This window comes from Rattus norvegicus, chromosome 18, assembly GCF_021556685.1.
Source record: "Rattus norvegicus strain SHRSP/BbbUtx chromosome 18, alternate assembly SHRSP_T2T, whole genome shotgun sequence".
Taxonomy (NCBI): Eukaryota; Metazoa; Chordata; class Mammalia; order Rodentia; family Muridae; genus Rattus; species Rattus norvegicus.
Genome location: NC_141551.1, coordinates 67,035,349 through 67,058,688, shown reverse-complemented (window position 1 = coordinate 67,058,688; position 23,340 = coordinate 67,035,349). Strand labels below are relative to the sequence as shown.

At 37.1% G+C, this 23,340-nt stretch overlaps 1 protein-coding gene across 2 annotated transcripts in view; it reads left to right on the top strand.

The window, feature by feature from the left end:
* Dcc (DCC netrin 1 receptor) overlaps positions 1–23,340 on the top strand; it is a 1,119,339-nt gene that overhangs the window by 942,353 nt on the left and 153,646 nt on the right. For both annotated transcript variants that reach the window (XM_087592178.1, NM_012841.2), the window contains 1 exon segment: positions 19,174–19,368. In XM_087592178.1, coding sequence (XP_087448304.1) covers positions 19,174–19,368 — 195 coding nt within the window.

The window sequence follows — 23,340 nt, the reverse complement described above, 5'->3', positions numbered from 1 at the left end:
ACACAGGAGAGAGAGAGACAGAGAAAGAGAGAGAGAAAACCTAACACACTTGCTGTAAAACTTAATAATATTTGAATCATTAATGAAATCAAATATGCACATGCCAAATAAACTTACGTACCATAAGGAGAAGTATGTTTCTGTTTTATTTTAGCTTTGTGTTAGCAATATTATTTGAGGTCATATTGTGTGAAAGAAATGAATATTGAACATGAAACAAGAAAAAAAGTCAAGGAAAAGGAAAACAGAACGTTTATTACTTTCCCTAGTTTTGTGTACTAATTCCTTACATGGAGCAACTAAATGAGAATGAATGTATGTGGCCTGAGGACTTTAGGGCGTACAGCACTAAAGAATGACATGTGCTAGATCCCTAGAACAAACGAAACTCAAGACAGATGATCAAAATGTGAATGCTTCACTCCTTCTTTAAATGAGGAAAAAGAATACCCTTGGCAGGGAAAGGAGAGGCAAAGATTAAAACAGAGACTGAAGGAACACCCATTCAGAGCCTGCCCCACATGTGGCCCATACATATACAGCCACCCAATTAGACAAGATGGATGAAGCAAAGAAGTGCAGACCGACAGGAGCCGGATGTAGATCTCTCCTGAGAGACACAGCCAGAATACAGCAAATACAGAGGCGAATGCCAGCAGCAAACCACTGAACTGAGAATAGGTCCCCTATTGAAGGAATCAGAGAAAGAACTGGAAGAGCTTGAAGGGGCTCGAGACCCCAAAAGTACAACAATGCCAAGCAACCAGAGCTTCCAGGGACTAAGCCACTACCTAAAGACTATACATGGACTGACCCTGGACTCTGACCCCATAGGTAGCAATGAATATCCTAGTAAGAGCACCAGTGGAAGGGGAAGCCTTGGGTCCTGCTAAGACTGAACCCCAGTGAACTAGTCTATGGGGGGGGGGCGGCAATGGGGGGAGGGTTGGGAGGGGAACACCCATAAGGAAGGGGAGGGTGGAGGGGGATGTTTGCCCGGAAACCGGGAAAGGGAATAACACTCGAAATGTATATAAGAAATACTCAAGTTAATAATAATAAAAAAAAAAAAGAATGACACGTGGCGGCAGAGGTATGAAGTAGCTGGTGAGTTCTGTCCTTGGCCAGCAAGAGTGATACATGCTGTGTTCATTGTGGTTTCTTCTTTTCCCACTTTTGTGCAGCCTGTACTCCAGTCCACCAAAATCCCATCACAAACAAACGAGTCTGTCATTAGTTCAGTGCCCTAGTTGTGTTTTAATCCAACCAGGTTGATGGTCAAAAGTGAACTATAACATGCATTATTATATAAGTGAAAGGATGGGGATCGTATCTGAAATCCCATAGCCAATATGAGAGTCTCACAAAGTGTGGAAGCTATAGCTGAGAAGTTAGAATGCTTGTCTCATACTCACAGAAAGAGTCGTGCATTTGGTTCTTAGCACTGTGTAGAGACCAATGCCTAGAATCCTGGCGCTTTGAAAGCAGATGGATAATGTGCTGATTTAATTATTCTTGGCCCAGGGAATAGTCTTGTTGAAGTAGGTGTGGCCTTGTTGGAGGAATTTGTCACTGGGTTGGCAGGTTTTGAGGGCTCCTACTGCTCAAGCTCCCCTCAGTGTTGGAGAGTCAGATTCTTCCTAGGTACCTTCCGATGAAGATGTAAAACTCTCAGCTCCTCCTGCACTGTGTGCACCTCGTGGACACTGCCATGTTCCTATCTTGATGATAATGGGCTGAATCACTGAACTTGTAAGCCAACCCCAATTAAAATTTGTCATTTATAAGAGTTGCTTTGGTCATGGTGTCTGTTCACAGGAATGGAAACCCTAAGATAGAAGTTGGTACCAGGGACTGGAGTATTACTGTGATGGGCCTGACCATGTTTTTATTTGGAGAAATGTGGATTTGGATTCAGACAGCCATGGAATGCTTCAAATGGGGCCTAATGAGTCATCCTAGGAAAAATATGGAAGACTTTGTTGCTGAGAGTGATTTGATCTGGGAAGATCTGGCACAAGAATTTGAGTAGGTGGCCTAGAGATTGTTTTTGCAGTATTTTGGTGAAGGATGTGCTTTTGTTTTATGAAGAACATTTTAATGAAAAGGAGAAAGCTGAGAAAGGAAAAATATAAAATGTATAGTTCAAGCAATAATGTTACAGCATCAAGTTAAATGGAGTTGAATCCTGTGTCCAAGGAAATAACAGATTAAGGGAGTAGTAACTTTGGGTGAAGATCCAATCCAGCTATGTTTATTTCCAGGCATTAAACAAAAGCCTTTAATCCCAGGAGATAGAGGCAAGTAGAGCTCTAAGTCCAAGGTCACCTGATATAGAGCATGTACCAAGTAGAGAAAAGCTTAAATCCAGGTATTATGGTACATGCTTTTGACCCCAGCATTTAGGGGACAGAGCCATTCAGATCTCTAAGTTCAAGGTCAACCTCCAGAGCAATTTGCAGGACCAGCAAGCTTTGGCAATAAAGACTATTGGAAAACGGTAAGTTGGTATAATGTAATATAAGAAGGGGGTCATGTTCCAACCCCAGAAAGCAGCATAATTCCACAGCTTTGGCCATTTGGTTCTGGCCTTATAGTCAAGAGGAGAAGGAGACGACTGTGACAACTGATGCTGGAGCAAAGAAATTAGCAATAATTGAGATGAGATCAGCATTGCAGAGGTGAAATCCTCTGGGAAATATTTTTTGAAAGAACAAGAAACTGTGTTCCAGCGATAGACAAGGTTGTAGCTTGTGCTCCAGATGTACTTGGTAATGTGTAAGATTCACCCCGGCAGTACTGGTTTTGAAGGCATGAAGGGGTCATGAGGAGCAGCTGAAGCTTGCCACTGTGAGAGTCTACAGAAGGCCACTGGTGAAGGTGCAGCCTCAGCTGCAGTTGACAGCCCAGGACTGAAGGTGTCATGCAAAAGATGTGGCTTGGCACCATGAAGAGAGCCTATGAGAGGCTATTGGTGAAAACTAGTTAGAGTGGAAGACTCAAGCATATTGGAGACAGATCAGCCAACAGCAATCAACAAGGCTGAAAGGAGTTGGAAATCTGAAGAGTACTTTGACATCATACATGAAAACATGGAGTTTTGAAGTTGCCCATCTGGTTTTCTGTCTTGTTTGTCCAGTATTTTTGGCTTTATACTGGGTTATGCTTAAAAGACTACATGAATCTTAGAAGAGGTTTTGAACTTGGAAATTTAAGGCTGTTATAAACTGTAAAGACTTTTGAAGTTGGATTGAAATGTTTTTTGCATTACATTATGCTAGATATGGCCCCTATAGACTCATGTGCTTGAACAAGCCTATAGGGGCCAGAGAGTAGACGGTGGAAGTTTGAATATGCTTGGCCCAGGGAGTAGCACAATGGGAGGTATGACCTTGGTGGAATAGGTATGGCCTTGATGGAGTAGGTGTGGCTTTGGTGGAAGAAGTTTGCCATTGTGGGTCTGGGCTTTAAGACCATTGTGCTAGCTGCCTAGAAGCCAGTTTTCTTCTAGCAACTTTCAGATGAAGATATAGAACTCTCATCTCCTTCTGCACCAGGCCTGCCTGGATGTTGCCATGTTCCCACCTTAATGATAATGGACCGAACCTCTGAGCCTATAAGCTAGCCCAATTAAATGGTGTCATTGAGCTGGTCAGACAACACCTGGTCAGAGTGTTTGCTCACAGCAATGGAAACACTAAGAAAGATGGTGAACAGGAGTTCAAAGCCATTCTTATACTCCATAGTTATTCCAAGACAATCTTGTGCTAATGAGAGTATGTGTCAAAAATAAATAAATAAATAAATAAATTTTAAAATATTAAAAAGGAATGCTTGACATTCATCAAACATAAATAGCACCCTTGAGAAAATATTGAGTTATTTATGAATAAGCATCAAAATGTATCATGACCTATGAATATTTGTTAGACTTCCTACAGGTACTATATAGTTAACTTAGAGTTGTAGATATGAAATATAGACAACAGATAAAATTCCTCATTTCACAAAGTTTATCACATCAACCTATTTAAATTCATATCCCCTAAATTTTATTTATTCATAATACAAATTTTTAAGGACATATGTATTTGTGGACTGAACCTCTGAACCTGTAAGCCAGCCCCAATTAAATGTTGTCCTTATAAAAAGAAAATCATATGTATATGATTATATGTGTAACATTGTGTCCTTAAATTTTAACATTTTTTATTCTTTTAATAATTTAAAGACTATAAATTTATTTTATATCCTGATCATACTAAAAATTCCACTACAACCATTTACTTCGTAAATAACATTTATGTACCATAATACAGTGAAGGATTGCAAATGACTTATGAGTTTATTACACTTGTCATCCGCCATGATACTTTTCTTCTGACATATTAGGAAAATAGAATTTTTTTTCTAGAGTTTGTTTCAAAGTCTGTACTTCGTTATTGTGGCAGTATGATTTAAATTTTTAATATGTTCATTTCTCATGTTTTCGTAAGCTAAAATTGTTTATACAAATGGAAAGTAATATTCATAGAACTTAATACATGTCTTGGAACTAGAAAAACTACAGAAAATTATATAGAATAATTAGCTGACATAATTAAAATATGAACAGAATTAGAGAATTACTTTTATCTTTTAAGTCATGAAAAATTTTTATAAGGTAACTATAAATAATTGATTTTAAGTTTTTAAGTCATATTAAGCATATATGTTATGTTTTTCTAAACTAATAATCCATAATACTATGATACCCAACATGCTCCAAGGAGAAAATATGTAGTATGTTGAATCCTAAAAGAAATATTTAGGGCCTGCTAAATGTTTAGGGCCTGGTTTAATGTTTTTCTTATAATATTAATACTTAATAATTTTGTTTAAATATTTTATTTTTAACAAATGACAAAGTCGTATTTGCTTCGTGGTATTGTTTTAATTAAAGCTTGGGTCATAACAATGTAAATGATATAAGTAAATGATTATAAATTACTATAAGGAGTGGGGTTTACATCCATAGCAAAAACGTATGTTCAGGGAAATTACCTTGGTTCATGTGGTACTTGATGGGTTAAGAAAAAATTCCAGTGCTGTATCAGGAAGTGGAATTTTTCTCATGGACTTTGTTAGGAGCCATTTATGATAGTGAGTTGATTCTTGACAAGTAGGTTTAAAAAAAATCAGACCTCAGCTGCAGTTATAACAGAATTTAAGATCCAAGATTCTTACTATAATTTAAGTGGAGTTCATTTTTCACAAGGACTGCAGTAGGCAAAGCCAAAACTAAATTTTCTAACAAATCGAAAGTCAGCTTTAGTTCTTGGCCAAGTGGTTGTTCAAAATCTCAGACCAACAGTCTGTAAATGAAAACACAGATTATTTAAAGTCAGAAAAAAATATCTAAAATTCTGAGTACTTAGACCATACCCACTGCAAGCTTTCTCATTTGTTCATAAAATGTTTGATTCCTCATGACCTGCTGTGGTGAGATGATTAATTATTCTATAACAAAAACACAAATGCACACACACACATACAACACTCAAACACACACAACACTCAAACACACTCATACATGCACACACCCCAAAACAACCAAACAACAATGAAGCAGAGCAAAACAAACAAAACCCCCATAATTGTTAGTCCTCAAGTTTGAACTATGCTCGAATTATTGTGTAATCGGGGGAGACTAATTTGACTTCTCCAGGATGTAAGTCTAGTCAATTATAAAGAAGTTATATAAGTTGAATGCATCACAACAGTCTTCATGAGAAGTGACTATACCAGTAATGAAGTATTTGCCATGTGTTGTTATTGTTTAACATATTCAACCCCAGCCTATGACTACGGTTCTTTTTAAAAGAATAACAACATATTCCCACTATTTCTTATCATGAATTTATGGAGCATTTGTTTGCCTCTGTTGTAAATGAGGGGACAAATCTAAACTCATTGAGAGCCCCGCATCTCCTTATATGATAACACATAACCTTGTCTTATACCTGCACCCATAAATGAAATGAGAGAATTGTAAAACAGTCTTCTATGGTTTTAAGAATTCATGTTAATAAGGATATAATCATCCTTTAAAACATTTATTGTTTTTTTTTGAGAAACTAAGCACAAGAGTTATGCTAACTTATGAAAAAGTTAAAACATTTTCTTTAAAATCTAAAGAGGCTGACAAAGGCTAGTACTATTTCAGGTACTAAAATTATAGAGATTTCATTAAGAAACACATAACAACTTTTTAAAAACATAACACTGCATTTCTAAAAGTATAATTATTTTAGAAGTAATATGAATCCATATTTGGGAATTGAGAAAACAAGTACACTAATTAGGAATTTTGGTAAGTAGTAGGCATCTTTTATGTAAATACAAAAGCTAGTTTTTCCTCAAATGCCAATAATAGCATTAACTAATTATATTAATCATGAAAAAAGAAACAAAAATCTAAAATATGATATATATATAGTAAAAATTAGCAAAATTTAACAAGATATAGATGAATGTGATCAATAAAACATTATATTTTAATAAAAATATTAACTGAGATATCAGAAAGTACAATATATAATATATGTATATATATTTACACATTTAAATACTCATATAGAGACAGATGATAGATAGATAGATAGATAGATAGATAGATATATTAATTCATAGATGAGTATATGAGCACTATGTAAATTCTTCCCAAATCAATGATTAATTTAGGACAATTCCAGTCACAAGACACTTCGTATAAAAGAATAAGTGCAAAACAATTCCAAGAAAGTTTCAAAAATTATAATTAATAACTGTTATAAAATTGATGAAAAATCCATAAAGTACTCTGTAGGGTGGAAATACATAATTAAATCAGTGTAACAAAGCATAGAGTCCAGAAACATATTTCTCAAATTTTGAGAAATAAAGAGACAATTCAACCAGTCCTCGGTCACTGTATGCTTCACAGGGTGTTCCAGTCTTTGCCAGTATTTCCCATAGGTCAGGCAATATTTCCTGCTCTACACACTCAACTGGTGCAAAAATATAATGTCAAAATGAGTGACAAGATGATTTGCTGCATAGATCAAAAGTATAGAGGCAATGGTAGTCAATAAAACTTGCTACTTTTTTCGTTTAATACTTTCAGAATAGAAGATTAAAGCCTAAATTAGCTTTCAGTTTACAGTTTAATGCTTCTGATTTTTTTTTAAATCTGATTGTGTAAATGGGGTTCTGTGGCCAAAATAAAACATAAAAAAAATCTAGTCATTATAGTCTCTGACTCTACATCCGGATAGCTGACTTAGGGTTTTATTGCTGTGAACAGACACCGTGAGCAAGGCAACTCTTATAAAGACAACATTTATTTGAGGCTGGCATTCAGATGCAGAGGTCTAGTTCACTATCATCAAGGTGGGAGCATGACCTCATCCAGGCAGGCAAGGTACAGGAGCTGAGAGTTCTATATCTCATCTGAAGGATGCTAGGGAAAGGCTGACTTTCAGACAGCTAGGACAAGGGTCTGAAAGCCCATGCCCACAGTGGTACACCTACTCCAACAAGGCCACACCTCCTAATAGTGCCACTCCCTGATCCAAGCATATTCAAATGGTCAAAATGACACTCCTCAAATAGAAAGCACCCTGTGCTACAATCATCCTCACATCCAGTTCACTTTTGTCAATATCCTTTCAGTAGCCATGACCTGTGTTCTTACCTTCCCCATCCCGTCAATTATAATCACACCACCACACTTCATATGAACCTGTAACTCCATACCCCTGATTTTCTTTTTGTTGTTTTTGGTACCATTTTATCTTCTGTGCTCTAGACACTATAGTGTTGATGAATTGAATGTTCATGGGAAGACATGATGGTATCATTTCATGGCCCCAACTCTTCTTCATTTGTGCCCATCATGTTCTCTGGTCTGACATTTAGCCTTCTAAACCTACACTCAGTTCCCTCAACCGCCTACAGGTGTCTCAAGCTTTTGGGAACCATGTGTTGTCTGCCAGAAAGATTTAGGGAGTATTTTTTTTTTCAGAGCTGGGGACCGAACCCAGGGCCTTGCGCTTCCTAGGTAAGCGCTCTACCACTGAGCTAAATCCCCAGCCCAGGGAGTATATTTTCTAATAAACTCATCTATCTTCTTCACACTTAAGATGCGTTTTTCTTAAGGACACACTTTTCTATGTAGACTAGTACCAAGGGCCATGCCTTGCGTTGAATTTCTCAGTGGTTTACCCACTGCGTATTAGACAGTAGTAGGCAAGCAGCTACATAACTGTCGCTGAGAATACATGTGGGTTCTTAATAGCACACAGCTTGGTTCTTCATTCATATCTTTAATCAACAGAAATCGTTACTTAGAGCTAAATACATACATTCTTCGACTTGTTACACTTTTCATAAACATAAGACTGTATCCCCTTTCATCATGTTATGAATTAAGAAGGGATCATTAGAAATAGAGATGCCACTCACAGAATACACAGTGATCGCAGTCAAAGATAGCTATGAATACAGCTCTGTGCCAAATCAAAAACACTTTAAGCACAAGCGTTTTCTTTCTTCAAAACACCTGGCAAAAGCTTGGACACAGCTGCTAATTATTGAGAAGCACCTAGACTTAGAATTTTAAAGACGCAGTGTTATATCTTCATACTACTTTTGAAATTACTTAAAGTAGAAAAACACTGAACAATTTATAATTCAGCACACTACTTGGTAAAGATTAGGAAATCCTCAAATCTCCATTTAGGTCTTTGTTCAGTACCTTATTAAAATAATAGCTAAATTTTTCTAATACCAATTATGTGTGTGCTACACTTAGTATTTCCATAAATGTCTTCTCAGCTAACATTTTACACATTGTATTCAGTGATAGTTATTCAAGAAATTCAACACTACTTATCCCAATATTTCTACATTCCAACAATCATCCTAGCGAGGTAACACATCCCAGAGAAACATGCCGTTCTTCTTCTACATTTGTGAGTGCTAGGTTTGCATTTTAATTGTGTGTTTCTCATTTGGAATACACCCCAGAGCTTAGGGAATTAGCCTGACTATGATGGATCAACCTGAGGACCTTTGGAACACATTGCAACTCTACTGCTTGATGATGGGAATGGGAGCTGAAGGAACTTAACATTTGCTTAGTCTCATAAACATGGGAAACACTGAGTGAATTTTGTGGTATATAACTTTTAAAGGATATTAATGCATTGAAGCTGAGAAGGTGATAGGCATTAAGTATTTAAAAAATTCTCTATGGTAGAATCCAGAGGTGAGCAAACAAACTGTATTAAATTTGTGTATATATATATATATATATATATATACATACATATATATATATATATCCACTCACAGAATACACAGTGTATATATTATAAACACACATATAAATATATATACTTATAAACATATATAAACACATATATATATATGTATATATATATGAACTGTCCAATGTTACTGTGTATGAAGAAATCCTGCCAAATGGACATGAGCACATTAGTATGTATTAATCATGCTGAAGCTATCAGAGGATGGATATATCAATTACATTTTGTAATTTCATGTATAGAAATATAGATTATCAAGGACCATAACAAAATTCTACCAAGAAAGGGACTGAAAAATGCAGTACACTAAATGGAGAACAAATGAGAACTTTTCCAAGGATCATCTTCTTGAACCTACTTGGCAGCTCTATATGGAGCAGACAGTGTTCAGCAGATCATTTTCATTAAATACTGCTGGGAGAGACAACCCTTTCTGATTACTAGGAAAGGGAAGAACAAAAGCACCAATGACTGTATTTTTATCTCATTTCATTTCTACATGATTCTCTTTCTCCCTTAAAATTCTTATCTTGTGGAGACCGTTGCATGAAATTGTGGTAATGATAGATATATATTTAAAATGACAGTTGTGTTTAACATAGACAATGCCGTCTCAATACCCATATGTTTGAGCATTATGTGCCAGGAACTGTTCTAGATGCAAGAGTTTGAGAATTTATAAAAATTGATGAGACAAACAGCAATGGAATGGTTGTGTTAAGTGGTAAGCATGAAAACATAATAACTCCTACAGGAAAAGTAATAGGGAAATGATTTGGGGAAGGCTGGCTATCCTGCCAATTGGTTAAGCTCGTACCCAGAGAGGTGTGTCCTCCAGAACTATAAGAATACCATGGTCATGGACTTTCAGCAGGCCCTTCTGGAACTGTTAGGGCTCATTATCATTCTTCATTACATTAAAAATTGTCAGTCTGTTTGCATACATGAAGGTTACACCATCGTTATAAAAAGAGGACTATAAATGCATGCTTTTTCTTCTTCTCTTATTAATCATTTCATATGCTTACATTTCAACTGATATCCCCCTTTCTGGATACCCCTCCACAGAACCCTTATCCCATCACCCACTCTCTTCTAATCCCTTTCCCTTTGTGAGGGTGCTTCACCAACCTACCACTCAGCCACTCCTGCCTCACCTCTTTAGCATCCCCCCTATGCTGGAGCATCAAGTCTCCACAGGACCAAGGGTCTCCCCTCTCAGTGATTTCAAATAAGGCCATCCTCTGCTACAAATGTATCCGGAGCCATGGATCCTCCATGTATACTCTTTGGTTGGTGCTTTAGTCCCTGGGAGCTCTGGGAGATCTGGTTAGTTGATATTGTTCTCCCTGTGGGGTTGCAATCCTCTTCAGCTCCTTCAGTCCTTCCCCTAGCTCTTCTGTTAGGATTCCCCGGTTCAGTCTGATTGTTGGCTGTTAAGTATCTGCATTTGCATTGCTGATAGAACCTCTCAGAGAAGAGTCATTCCAGGCTCCTGTCATCAAGGGCTTCTTGGCATCATCAGTAGTGTGGGGGATTGATGTCTGCAGATGGGATGGATCCCCAGGTTGGGTGGTCTCTGGATGGCCTTCTTTCAGGCTTGTTCCAATTTTTGTCCCTGTCTTTCCTTTGGACAGGAACATTTGAGTTAAAAATTTTGAGATGCATGGGTGGCTCCATCCTTCAACTGGTGGCTGTGTTGATCTACTGGACATGGTCTCTACAGGTTCTATCTCATTTATAGAGATATTTAATGGAGTTTCTATCAATCAGATAAGATCCTAGTGTCTAGAAGGAAGACATCTATCACGACAGTATTAGAGCCAACTATCTGATCAATATTGTATGGCTTCCTTGCCATAATACCAAGGCAAAACATTTATCCATAATCCAGAACAGCAAATTCAGCTTTATCTACTCACTTAATATAAACCAGAAATGGAACGTTCACCTTTATTCTTCAGAATAAGATTTTTCCCACCTAGATTCTCCCTGTACTGTCTATTTTTTTTTAATTTTTCTTTTTCTTTTTTGGGGGGGCTATTTTCTTTATTTACATTTCAAATGTTTTCTGCTTTCCTAGTTTCTGCTCTGGAACACCCCCATCCCATCCTCCTACCCCCTGACTTCAGAGGGTGCTCCCCCACCCACCCACCTACTGTCTCTGCCCTGGCATTCCCCTACACTGGGGTATCAAGTCTTCACAGGACCAAGGGCCTCTTCTCCCATTGATGCCTGACAAGGCCCATCCTCTGCTACATGTGCAGCTAGAGCCTTGCATCCCTCCATGTATACTCTTTGGCTGGTATTTTAGTCCCTGGGAGCTCTGGGGTATCTGGTTGGTTGATATCATTCTTCCTATGGGGTTGCAAACTCCCTCAGTTACCTCAGTCCTTTCTCTAACTCCTCTATTGGGGAACCTGTTCTCAGTCAAATGGTTGGCTGTGATCATCTGCCTCTGTATTTCTCAGGATCTGGCAAAGCCTCTCAGGAGACAGTTATATCAGGTTCCTGTCCACATGCACCTCTTGGCATCCCCAATAGTAACTGGGTTTGGTGACTGAATGTGGGATGGAGCTCCATGTGTGGCAGTCTCTGGATGGCCTTTCCTTCAGTCTCAGAGGTCTTCACCCCAGCTTCCTAAATATGTGGTTAAAGCCTTTTGATAGTTTGTTCTTTTTGCACTTTGTCTCAATGTTGCCTCAAATTTAATAAAGCAATCCATTGAAAATATTAGTTAGATCAATGTTTATGCCCTGAATTCTCGTCAAGAAACACCATTCAGCATGTTTCTATCTCACTTAATGTTAAGTGTTCACTAGATTTCTTTATCTCTTTCACTCTTCATTACCCCATTCCTTCCAACTGCTGTTTACACTGACGGTGTGTGTGTGTGTGTGTGTGTGTGTGTGTGTGTGTGTGTGTGTGTGTGTATGAAGCTTCTGTACTATTAGGTTTCAATGCAATATTTGTTAGTCTGTTAACTCTTAATGAAGAAACTGTTGAAAATCTTCAAAAAAACACAGAATAAAATGTTTTGGAGACAATGAGGTCTTATAAGGATGCCAGAAATTTATTGAATTCTTGGATGATCAAGTGCTGGGATAGAAGCATATAGTAATGAAGTAAAAATGCAGTTCATAGTGGCTTTAGCATTGTCAATATTAGCACTAAAAATAATAAATGGAATTATTTCTGTTCCTCAGTGGCTATATAACTTAACTTATTCACTAAATTCACCCATATTTGCATGTTCAAAAATTGTTTTCCTCTTAAGGTGAAGGGCGGTCTATTGAATGGCTTTGTCATATTGGGTTTACACATTTGAACATTGATTGACATGTGTTATTTCTACTTTTGCTCAATTGTCAACAAAGTAAATATTGATGCTATGAATATGGGTATGGGAAATATATATTATATATATTTTTTATATATATATATTATATATATAATGTCTATTATTTTTCTGGGGAAAATTCCAATTTGTAACTGTGTGGCTTTTCATTCTCACTAGCTACATCACTTGAATTTTCTATGTAGCCCTCCATGCTTCAGGTTTCTTGGGTTTTGTCAAATACCATGGACGAACATACCTTAGCTAGTCTTTGTAGTGGGTTTTTCATTTCTTCAAATGTCACAAATTTCCAAGACTGTCTCTTCATGAATATTCATTTTAGATTCTAAAAGGAAAGATCTTTGGGTATCACTTACTGAACTGTTAGAAAAGTATTTATCAAGTCTCCAGATTTTCTTTTAAACTCAATTGTATTCCATTCATTGACGCAATATCTACCTCTAGAATTGGCCTCTTAGAGATGGTTTGTGACTAACAGGTCACAATTGCTAATTACCTAAACATTATTCATTCCTGGAAATCTATAACCATAATTCAAAGACAACATGTATATTATAGAAACAAATAAAATAAACTAAAAATGATAAAATGCTTTTAAAAGGAGAGAGAATCTAGAATAACATGACATTCTTAAATATGGCTCCAGGCTTCCTTGTCATGACCATGGTGTAGGTAAAACACTTCAGCATCACAAACTTGAGAATTTCTAGTAACACGTGATTCCCCTTAGTTGTAGATTATCTCAATAATTATTCTGTAACTTGTTTTTCTTTATGTATGTATTCACATGCCTAGGGATAATTATAAAACATTTCAAGTACATATAAGCAATAAGTTTCAAAACTGGATATCAAACAAGTGATGCTGTTGTTACATACTTTTTATTGAAAAATTATTGAATTAATACTTTTTATAGTTGACTGAAATAATAACTGCTTTTATAATCTATGGGGTAAAACGTATGAGGGAAAGTTCATTCTGAAAAATAACTGGGAAATAATCATTCCTGCCTTATACTAAAAAAGAGAGTAGGTGGGGAGCTGGAGAGATGGCTCGGTGGTTAAGAGCACTGGCTGCTCTTCCAGAGGTCCTGAGTTCAAATCCCAGCAAACACATAGAGTTTCATAACTATCTATAATGAGACCTGGTACATGCAGAGGGGAGGGAGGGAGGGAGAGAGAGAGAGAGAGAGAGAGAGAGAGAGAGAGAGAGAGAGAGAGAGAGAGAGAGAGAGAGAGAGAGAGAGAGGGAGAGAAAGAGAGAAAGAGAGAAAGAGAGAAAGAGAGAATGAATAGGTATGTATGAATTGGCTGTTATGAGTTATGGACAATTTACTCTCTCGGGTATTATGACTAGGAACTAGGAAGCCATATATAATGGATCAGATTTCTGGGTTCTCAGAGTCCATCAATATATTTCTTTTTTCTATACTTACGATCTTAACTTTTGGTTAAAAAAATCCAGGAGATACAGAGATGGAAAAATGGCATACATTCTCTTATATCTGCAATCCTGTTTTTCATAAGGATGAAATCATCTTGAGTGTATACAAAATTAAAAGTATTTCAATTCAAGGGAGGCTAAGGAGGAGTCCCAGCAGGTCCTGAAGGGCCAGTTAAACATTCATTGTCATGTGTTCCTATAACTCTGGTAATTATGTTTTCAAGATTCTAACTTAACCAGTACAGGGAAATCATTCTGTGGTTTGCAGAAAGCTAAAGCAATAGTTATGGTTCTAGAAATATTTTATATTTTCTCTTTTATTCTAAAATATATTCACTATTATCCTTCAAATAATTGAATATTTTTAAAAAAATTAAAACATAACAAATGCAGGATCCTGGAGTCAAAACAGGGCTCAGTACATATGCTTTGGGGCCTGAATATTGCTCTCTTGCACTCCCATAAAAAGATGGACATAGCTGCCTGAGTCTTTGATCCTGGTAGTGGGCGGTGGGGCACTAGGATCACAGGGCCACACTGAACAGCCTACCTAGTGAGATAGTGGCTCCAGGATTAGTTAGAGACCCTTTCTAAAAGAAAAGTGAAGCTGTACTGGAAGAATAAGTTTTATGTAAGTATCTAGCTTACACATGCACACACACACACACACACACACACACACATGCTTATATACCTGAATATACATACATGCATGGGCATGTGCACACATACACACACACACACACACACACACACACACACACACACACACACACACACACCATAAATGCAGAAAGCCTTGGCAACATTTAGTAGCTTTTGAGAAATAAAACTGGGCATGTTGTTTTGTTTTAATAGTTATTTTAAAACTTAAAGTATTTTAAACAGAATAGATTATGAACTATACACCAACCGAAGGTCACTTGCAAGACTATACCAATGGGGTTGCAAAAATATTAAGCCATCCATTTCATCTTTTTTACTACTTTACCTAGGGAAATATTTTACAAATATTGTGTTTCTGTCATAACAGTTTATATCCATATTTTAAATATAATTTTTATGATGCTTTTATGTATCATATAGGGGTCTTCTTTACGGAAGACAAATAATAGGTTGTCCCTGCTTGCTCACAAAAGTAAATCTTCATAACAATGCAATCATATTTAGAAAATTACATTGATGTCACATCTTTTGTCTCTCTTGGAACAATTTTTATATGGTAGCTACTGTCATAACTGAAGAGTATTGTTTCTTTCACCATAAACACTGCAAATGTCAAGTAGAATACAATTAAAAATACTGTGTAAGGGTATGGTTATCTTTGATATCAAATCTCAAAAGAAAGATACTCTAGTGCTACCTCTAGTAATCAAATTATTTAAGATTATTAACATTCAAAAATTTTAGACAGAGAAGAATAAAGGACACTACTGTTTGAATGAGGTTCAAATCACCTCAATTTTTGAGTACCTTGTTAATTTTCAGGAAACTTATTGAAGTATTTATTGGCCTATTAGAGTCAAATAAAAATAATAACTTATTTTTATTTCTCACAGAGCCTCACTGAATTTCCACATACTGTGTGTATGTATTCTATCAAAATATTTATCATACTTTATTGCCTGTGAATAACCAATCAAAATATGTATCATAAGTTACTGTAAATATATTCTGAGATATATGTTTTTCTCATTAAGTTATAAATTTCAAGATTTTGGGGTATGTCTACTATTTCCACCTTGTCCTATATTCTATCATAGATATATGGCCCTATTGTCATGGTTGGTTTTGGTGTCAACTTGACACAGGGTAGACTCTCAGAAGAGAAAACCACAACTCCGTAAGGTTACACTGTAGATAAGCCTGTAAGGCATCTTCCTGATTGAGAATTAATGTGGGGACATCCATGCTCACTGCAAGCAGTGCCAGCCCTGGACAAGTGGTCCTAGGGTGTAGAAGGTGACAAATTGAATAAGTAATACCAGTGAGCACTATTCTCTATGCCCTCTTCCTGCTCTGAGTACCCTCAGAGCGCCATGAGAATTATAATCTGAAATAAACCCTTGCCTCCACAAGTTGTTTTGGATCATGACGTTTTAATCATAAAAATAAAAATCCTAAATAATAAAAACAAAACAGAAGACCTATATTCCAAACACATGAGATGCTGTATAAATGTGTATATTAATTGAACAATTATCAGTGCCTTTTAGGAATACATATAGTCATATTTCAAGATTATGATGTAACATCACCCTGTTGTAACATCGAAATGTAACAATCATGTCGATTTAGTAATAAAATTCATTATTGCTGTATACTGCCTCTTCAACAGAAATAAAGTTAGAGGTTTATAGACATTCACTAATATCCAATATCACTTGAGAACTTAGTTACTCCTCATAACAAGAATTTTGACACATTATCTCTCATTAAGCCTTTTCAATACATTATGAAATTGTTCCTAACTTCATCTTCATTATACATCTCAGGGAACAGAGGCTTACAAGTAAGTTTCTACAGTCTTATAGCTAGATCTAGTGTGGAATAGAATCTTAGCTATTTCTTAGCTTGAATTCGGCACTATCTGGCATGTCCATTTAATTAGGACTATGAATCTAATGAACATGGGGTAAAAACAAATTCTCCCAACATCTGAGTCTAGATTTCTTCATCCCAGAGGCTGTCTCCTTTCCTTAAATGACACCTTATTTTAACATAGTCAACAAACAATGGGCCACATACGTTCTGAGTCATGCTGAACAGGTCACAACCTGAGCTTGTTCACCTTCACAATTCCTCTCGTTAAAATATTTTACTATGACTTTTTTTAATATTGGAGATTGGAAATATGTTCATTTTTGTGGGAATTCACTGAGCCCCAAAAATGTGTTCAGAATTTCATGGGATGAGCTACTTAACCCTGTTTTCTGAGAACATAAGCACGTTCCTTCATCGGTGCGATACAAGTTACACAATGGAATATTACTCAGCTATCAAAAACAATGACTTTATGAAATTCGTAGGCAAATGGTTGGAACTGGAAAATATCATCCCGAGTGAGGTAACCCAATCACAGAAAAACACACATGGTATGCACTCATTGATAAGTGGCTATTAGCCCAAATGCTTGAATTACCCTAGATGCTTAGAACAAATGAAACTCAAGACAGATGATCAAAATGTGAATGCTTCACTCCTTCTTTAAAAGGGGAACAAGAATACCCTTGGCAGGGAATAGAGAAGGAAAGATTAAAACAGACACAGAAGGAACACCCATTCAGAGCCTGCCCCACATGTGGCCCATACATATACAGCCACCCAATTAGACAAGATGGATGAAGCAAAGAAGTGCAGACCGACAGGAGCCGGATGTAGATCGCTCCTGAGAGACACAGCCAGAATACAGCAAATACAGAGGCGAATGCCAGCAGCAAACCACTGAACTGAGAATAGGTCCCCCGTTGAAGGAATCAGAGAAAGAACTGGAAGAGCTTGAAGGTGCTCGAGACCCCAAAAGTACAACAATGTCAAGCAACCAGAGCTTCCAGGGACTAAGCCACTACCTAAAGACTATACATGGACTGACCCTGGACTCCGACCCCATAGGTAGCAATGAATATCCTAGTAAGAGCACCAGTGGAAGGGGAAGCCCTGGGTCCTGCTAAGACTGAACCCAGTCATGAGGGCAGTCATGATAGGTCCCTTTTTCTGAGCACGCCTAAGTCTTAGTAATCATTTCAGGCCTTGGGTCCTCTCTTTTGAGCTGGATCCCACTTTGGGCCTATCTCTGGACCTCCTTTTCCCCGGGTTCTTCTCCATTTTTGTCCCTGCAGTCCTTTCATAAAGGAACAATTATGGGTCAGAGTTTTGACTGTGGGATGTCAACCTCCCCCAAAAAATTATTAAAATAAAGATGCGTAATACTATATGTGTCTGCAAAAAACTAATGTTTAAGAAATTACGTGTGGGAGAGTATGATTAAAGTATGTTGAATAAAACTCAATAAATTCTTTGACATGGCCTGAGACATGGTTTGGTCAGTAGCATGCTGCTGGGCAAGCGTGAAAATCTGAGTTTGGATGAGTATACCCGAGGAGCTGGATTTTCGTTCATTTTCTAAGCCCAGTGCTGAGTGAAGAGCAGGTTCCGTGAGAAAAACTTTCATTTAAAAAGATGGTGGAGGGTTGGAGATTTAGCTCAGTGGTAGAGTGCTTGCCTAGCAAGCGCAAGTCCCTGGGTTCAGTCCTCAGCTCTGGAAAAAAAAAAATCTGGTGGAAATCTATAAAGGGAGACAACAAATACCTACCTCTGGTAGGATCTACATGTGGATACACACACACACTCACATGCTCACACACACACACGCTCACACACATGCTCACATACATACGCTCTCACATGCTCACACACACATACACACACGCACGCACACACACACGCACACACACACGCACACACACACATGCTCACACACATGCTCACACACATACACATACGCACGCTCAAACACACACACTCTCACACACAAACGCTCACACACATACACACGCTCACACACACACATGCTCACACACACACATGCTCACACACACACACGCTCACACACACACACATGCTCACACACACACTCTCACACATACACACACATGCTCACACATACACACGCTCACACACACACGCTCACACGCTCACAAACACATGCTCACACATACACATGCTCACACACACAGATACATACACACACACGCTCACACAAACACATGCTCACACACACACATACACACACACACACATGCTCACACACACACACATACACACACACACACACAATCCTGTAACAACATGGAAAATGTAGGGGATACTAAGTGACAAGAACTCTGGATAACAACTGGTCCATAAATTGCATCTGTGTGTAATATTTGCTGTTTTGTTAACTTGGCAATGAGGCTTGCTGATGATATGATATGATATGATATGATATGATATGATATGATATGATATGTCTTTTGATCTTAGAGTCTCAAGTTCCTGACCAGCCAAGTTCTCTCCATGTGAGGCCCCAGACAAACTGCATCATCATGAGTTGGACTCCACCTCTCAACCCAAACATCGTGGTGAGAGGCTATATTATCGGATATGGTGTTGGCAGCCCTTATGCCGAGACAGTGCGTGTAGACAGTAAGCAGCGGTACTATTCCATCGAGAGGCTGGGTGAGTAACTCCAGTTTATTCTAACAGAAAAAAGTGGGTTATTATCCATTATTTTATTTCTCATAAACTTGGCTCGTAGATTATGATTTCAGCATGCACCATGGTTAAGTCACTCTACACACACACACACACACACACACACACACACACACACACAGAAGCTCATATACACACATACACATTCTGTCTATCCTCCCTCTATTCTATGTAGGCATTCTGCTCTAGAGAGCTCTCATAGAATGAACCCTTTCATTATATGCTTAAGGCTTACAAACTGCATTGAGTAACTTTTCTTTTTCTGACCATCCTTGAAAATCTGTAATCTTCCTCATTCTTGTAAATGCACGATAATGCATTTTAAATTTTATGGTACCTGCAAGGAAGGCTTCTCTTAATTCTTTTTTAAATCTTAGTTGTCCAATCACAGTGACTTGTTTGCCTTCAACATCTGTAGAAAAAGCATTGTGGCTATGTCATTATGATTGTAACATGTGATGAAAAGAAGAATTTCCAATCAAGGCAGTAAATCTCTTCTGTATGTGTTTCTTTCCTTCATAATCCAAATCTCTTGTCAGAGTTGGCTTCATATTTGCATGAATCCAATGCTTCTGCTGTGCTCTTGTATAAGGTCAGCTGTGTGTATAAACCTTCAGTTCCTTTTATGCTGATTTTCTATGGTGTGCTAAGGATTCGTATCATTAGCAGAGGGGAGTGATAAATAATATATCAGGATGCCAATAAGTTAAGTAATTGTCACAAAGTAAAAGGTAAGTTCATTCTACCTGTTGATTTAAAATCATGTTACTGGCAGTGAAATGCTTTGACCTCTCTGGAAATGAAACTTGATTAGGGGTGGGAAGCTCTCGTCATTTGCAGTGTCCCTCGCAAACAGAACATTTGTGATGAGAAGCCTGATTTGAATCTGAATAGCTAAAATGCGGCCGTAAGAATAGATTCTATCAATGCAGAAATAAAATTGCACCAATCCATTTTCTCTGTAATTGCTGCAAACACTAATGAGAGAATCACCTACTGAAACTGGCCACAATTAGAGTTAGTTTGGCATTTAAAATAATATTCCCCCAGTCAGCTTCAGGGTCTGAATATGAGGGCAATCACAAAGCTCATATTTTATGGCCGTCAAACCTGTGTCAGGGGACTCTCAGTTATCCATTATTCAGAATACACCATCTCTGACAGGGCATCTTTATTCCACTAACCAGACAAGGCAGGTTAGCATGCACGAGCTCCTGGCAGCAAGAATAAATGCATTGCAAAACAAGTGAAGCTGGAAAGAAAAACTCCATGTTTGCACTGTGTCCTTTCACGATTTTCTTTATTACGAAGGCATGGGAATGATAATGGAAGTTTACCATATTGTGTAATTAACATTGCTGCTTTCCCTAAATGCTAATCAAGATGAAGAAAATCTTCTTAAGGTGTGTTCTAAAGAACAAAGAGAAAGGCTGAGGTGTACCTCCATAGCAAAGCCATGAATAGGAGAAAAGAGCGAGTGAGAGTTCAACTTTACTCATGAATTTGTATTTTACAGCTTATTTGGATAAATAATTCCTATGTATAGACACACATGCACAAAAGCACAGAGCCACACCCATGGACACTTATACATGCACACACCAACACTCAGATGAACACATATACATACAAACAGATACACACACATATGTACACACGTTACCACATGGCATATTCTTAAGGAAATCATAAGATATAAACGTTGACATAAATATCAAATGAAAGAATATGCAGTTGGTTTTTACTAGGGTGTGTGTGATTATATAAATAGGGGTGTATGGATCAACTTGTAATTTCTGCAAAGATCAAAGTCTGTCCCAGACTCCACGATGAAATCACTAATTTCTTCTTTTATGATGTAAAACATGAAAATAATTGTTAAGTCCCTGTAACAAAATACCTCAGCCAACTACACAGGGTGGATGACAGTTGCAAGAGGTTGGGCACATTATTGTGTAGAAGAACGTCAGGAGAGCAGTTTCATCACAGAAGCAGAAAGCAAGTATCTCTGTCTCTTATATTCTACCAGGTGTCCCATTGACAGGACATTTCTGCCTACAGTTAGGCCTTGTCTTCTGTTCTTTATCTTATCGAGAAAAACCCTCCTCTCACAGTAGAAGTCTGCTTTAGCAATGTCCTAAGTATCTCTCAGTTCAATGAGATAGACAACCTAAGTTAATCAACATTAATCGTTAGCAATTATCACGGAATCATTTAGGTAGAGACATGTGCATAATATTTCTGGTATTAAAACCATAAAATTGTGGAATATCTATTTTTCTGGGATAAGCTGCCATTTTATTTTTTTTTCTTTTATTGAAAAGAGATTTTGTTCATAAGGTATACTGTTTACAATTTCCGTACCATATTCAATCTTCAAGTAAAGAAAAATTATAAGTACTGCACAATAGTTACATACTTAAACATTAAGAAAACTCTTAAATAATTAGGCATAATGTTAGCCCTAACTTCAAGTATCGAATTTGTGTTTTCGACTACATGATAACTACATGCTTTATCACCGGCAGAAAAGTCTCCTCCTGTTCTCTTAAGAGAAGAATCAAAAATTAAGAACAGTGTTTTTTATGCTTAATAATTATTTCATATTTATATAGAGGGCTGCATAACCTACCTTGCTGCTGGAAATATAATATCATTTGAAAAAATATTTACTATTACCTGATCAAAATGATTAACATGTCTTGAATAAGTGAACAGGCTCATTAACGATTTTTCCACCAGATATTTATAGTTAACCCAGTGACATTTTACTTTGTTGACTAAGGAGCGGTTGTGTCAGGTGTAATATACATTCATAATGAGATATGCATGCTTTGAATTTAATTACATTAGACCGACATATTTTGTAAAGGACTATATATAGGTTGTCACATCTATTCATCATTCCATACACACACACACACACACACACACACACACACTGTACATATTGGTATATAATAAGCTATACATTTAAAGTATTTATTTCTGAATTTTAAAAACTGATATTAATGTGTAATAGTTCTTTTAAAGCTCTTCCCTTATTGTTTAAATATTAGAAAGATAGCAAATGCTTCTGTTGGACTTATTCCTACCAAATATGTTTTGGAAAGTTTTAAGTGGGATTGTGATTTAAATCAGTTTTGGAATATTTAGTGTGAAAGCATAAATTTCATAACATTAACTGTACATTCTATACCTGTTTAATTCACCTATTCTATCAACTCTGTAGATGCTATGGAATTTCCTACTTAAGCAATAGAAAGACATGAGAAAACACTTAGCTGTATAGTTCCTGAGACCTCCTGCTTTATTGAAATAGTCAGGAAGATCAGTGAAGTGTGAATCAAAGTGCCAGCTGCAAGCATTTTTGGATAATTTCTGATCTTGGGGAAATTTTCAGTATTTGCCATGAAATTGGTCCTGGAGTCTTAAATATGTCATTTATCTGACATGTAAGAAAGGCTACACATTCCTCGCAATTTAGTTCAGGCAATTTTAGTAACACGTCTTTAGAATGCTTGCAAAGTGGTTTTTCCCTCTTAAAATGATCTATTTTTATTTTTAGTATGATAAATTAAATTCACTTTTTAAAAAGATTTATTTTATGTATATGACTACGCTGTCACTGTCTTCAGACACACCAGAAGAGGGCATCAGATCCCACTACAGATGGTTGTGAGCCACCAGGTGGATGATGGGAATTGAACTCAGGACCTCTGGAAGAGCAGTCAGTGCTCTTAACCACTGAGCCAACTCCCCAGCCCTTAAATTCATTTTTGAAGGGAAACTAAACCTGGATGTCTCATATAAAGTAACTATTGTCCCTTTATTGTAAAATTAGTTTTGATTTGTCATTATTTATATATTTATTTGGTTTTATATTTAGTGGTTATACTTGACAGCAATGCTCTTGTATTCTCTTTTTCTATTTTC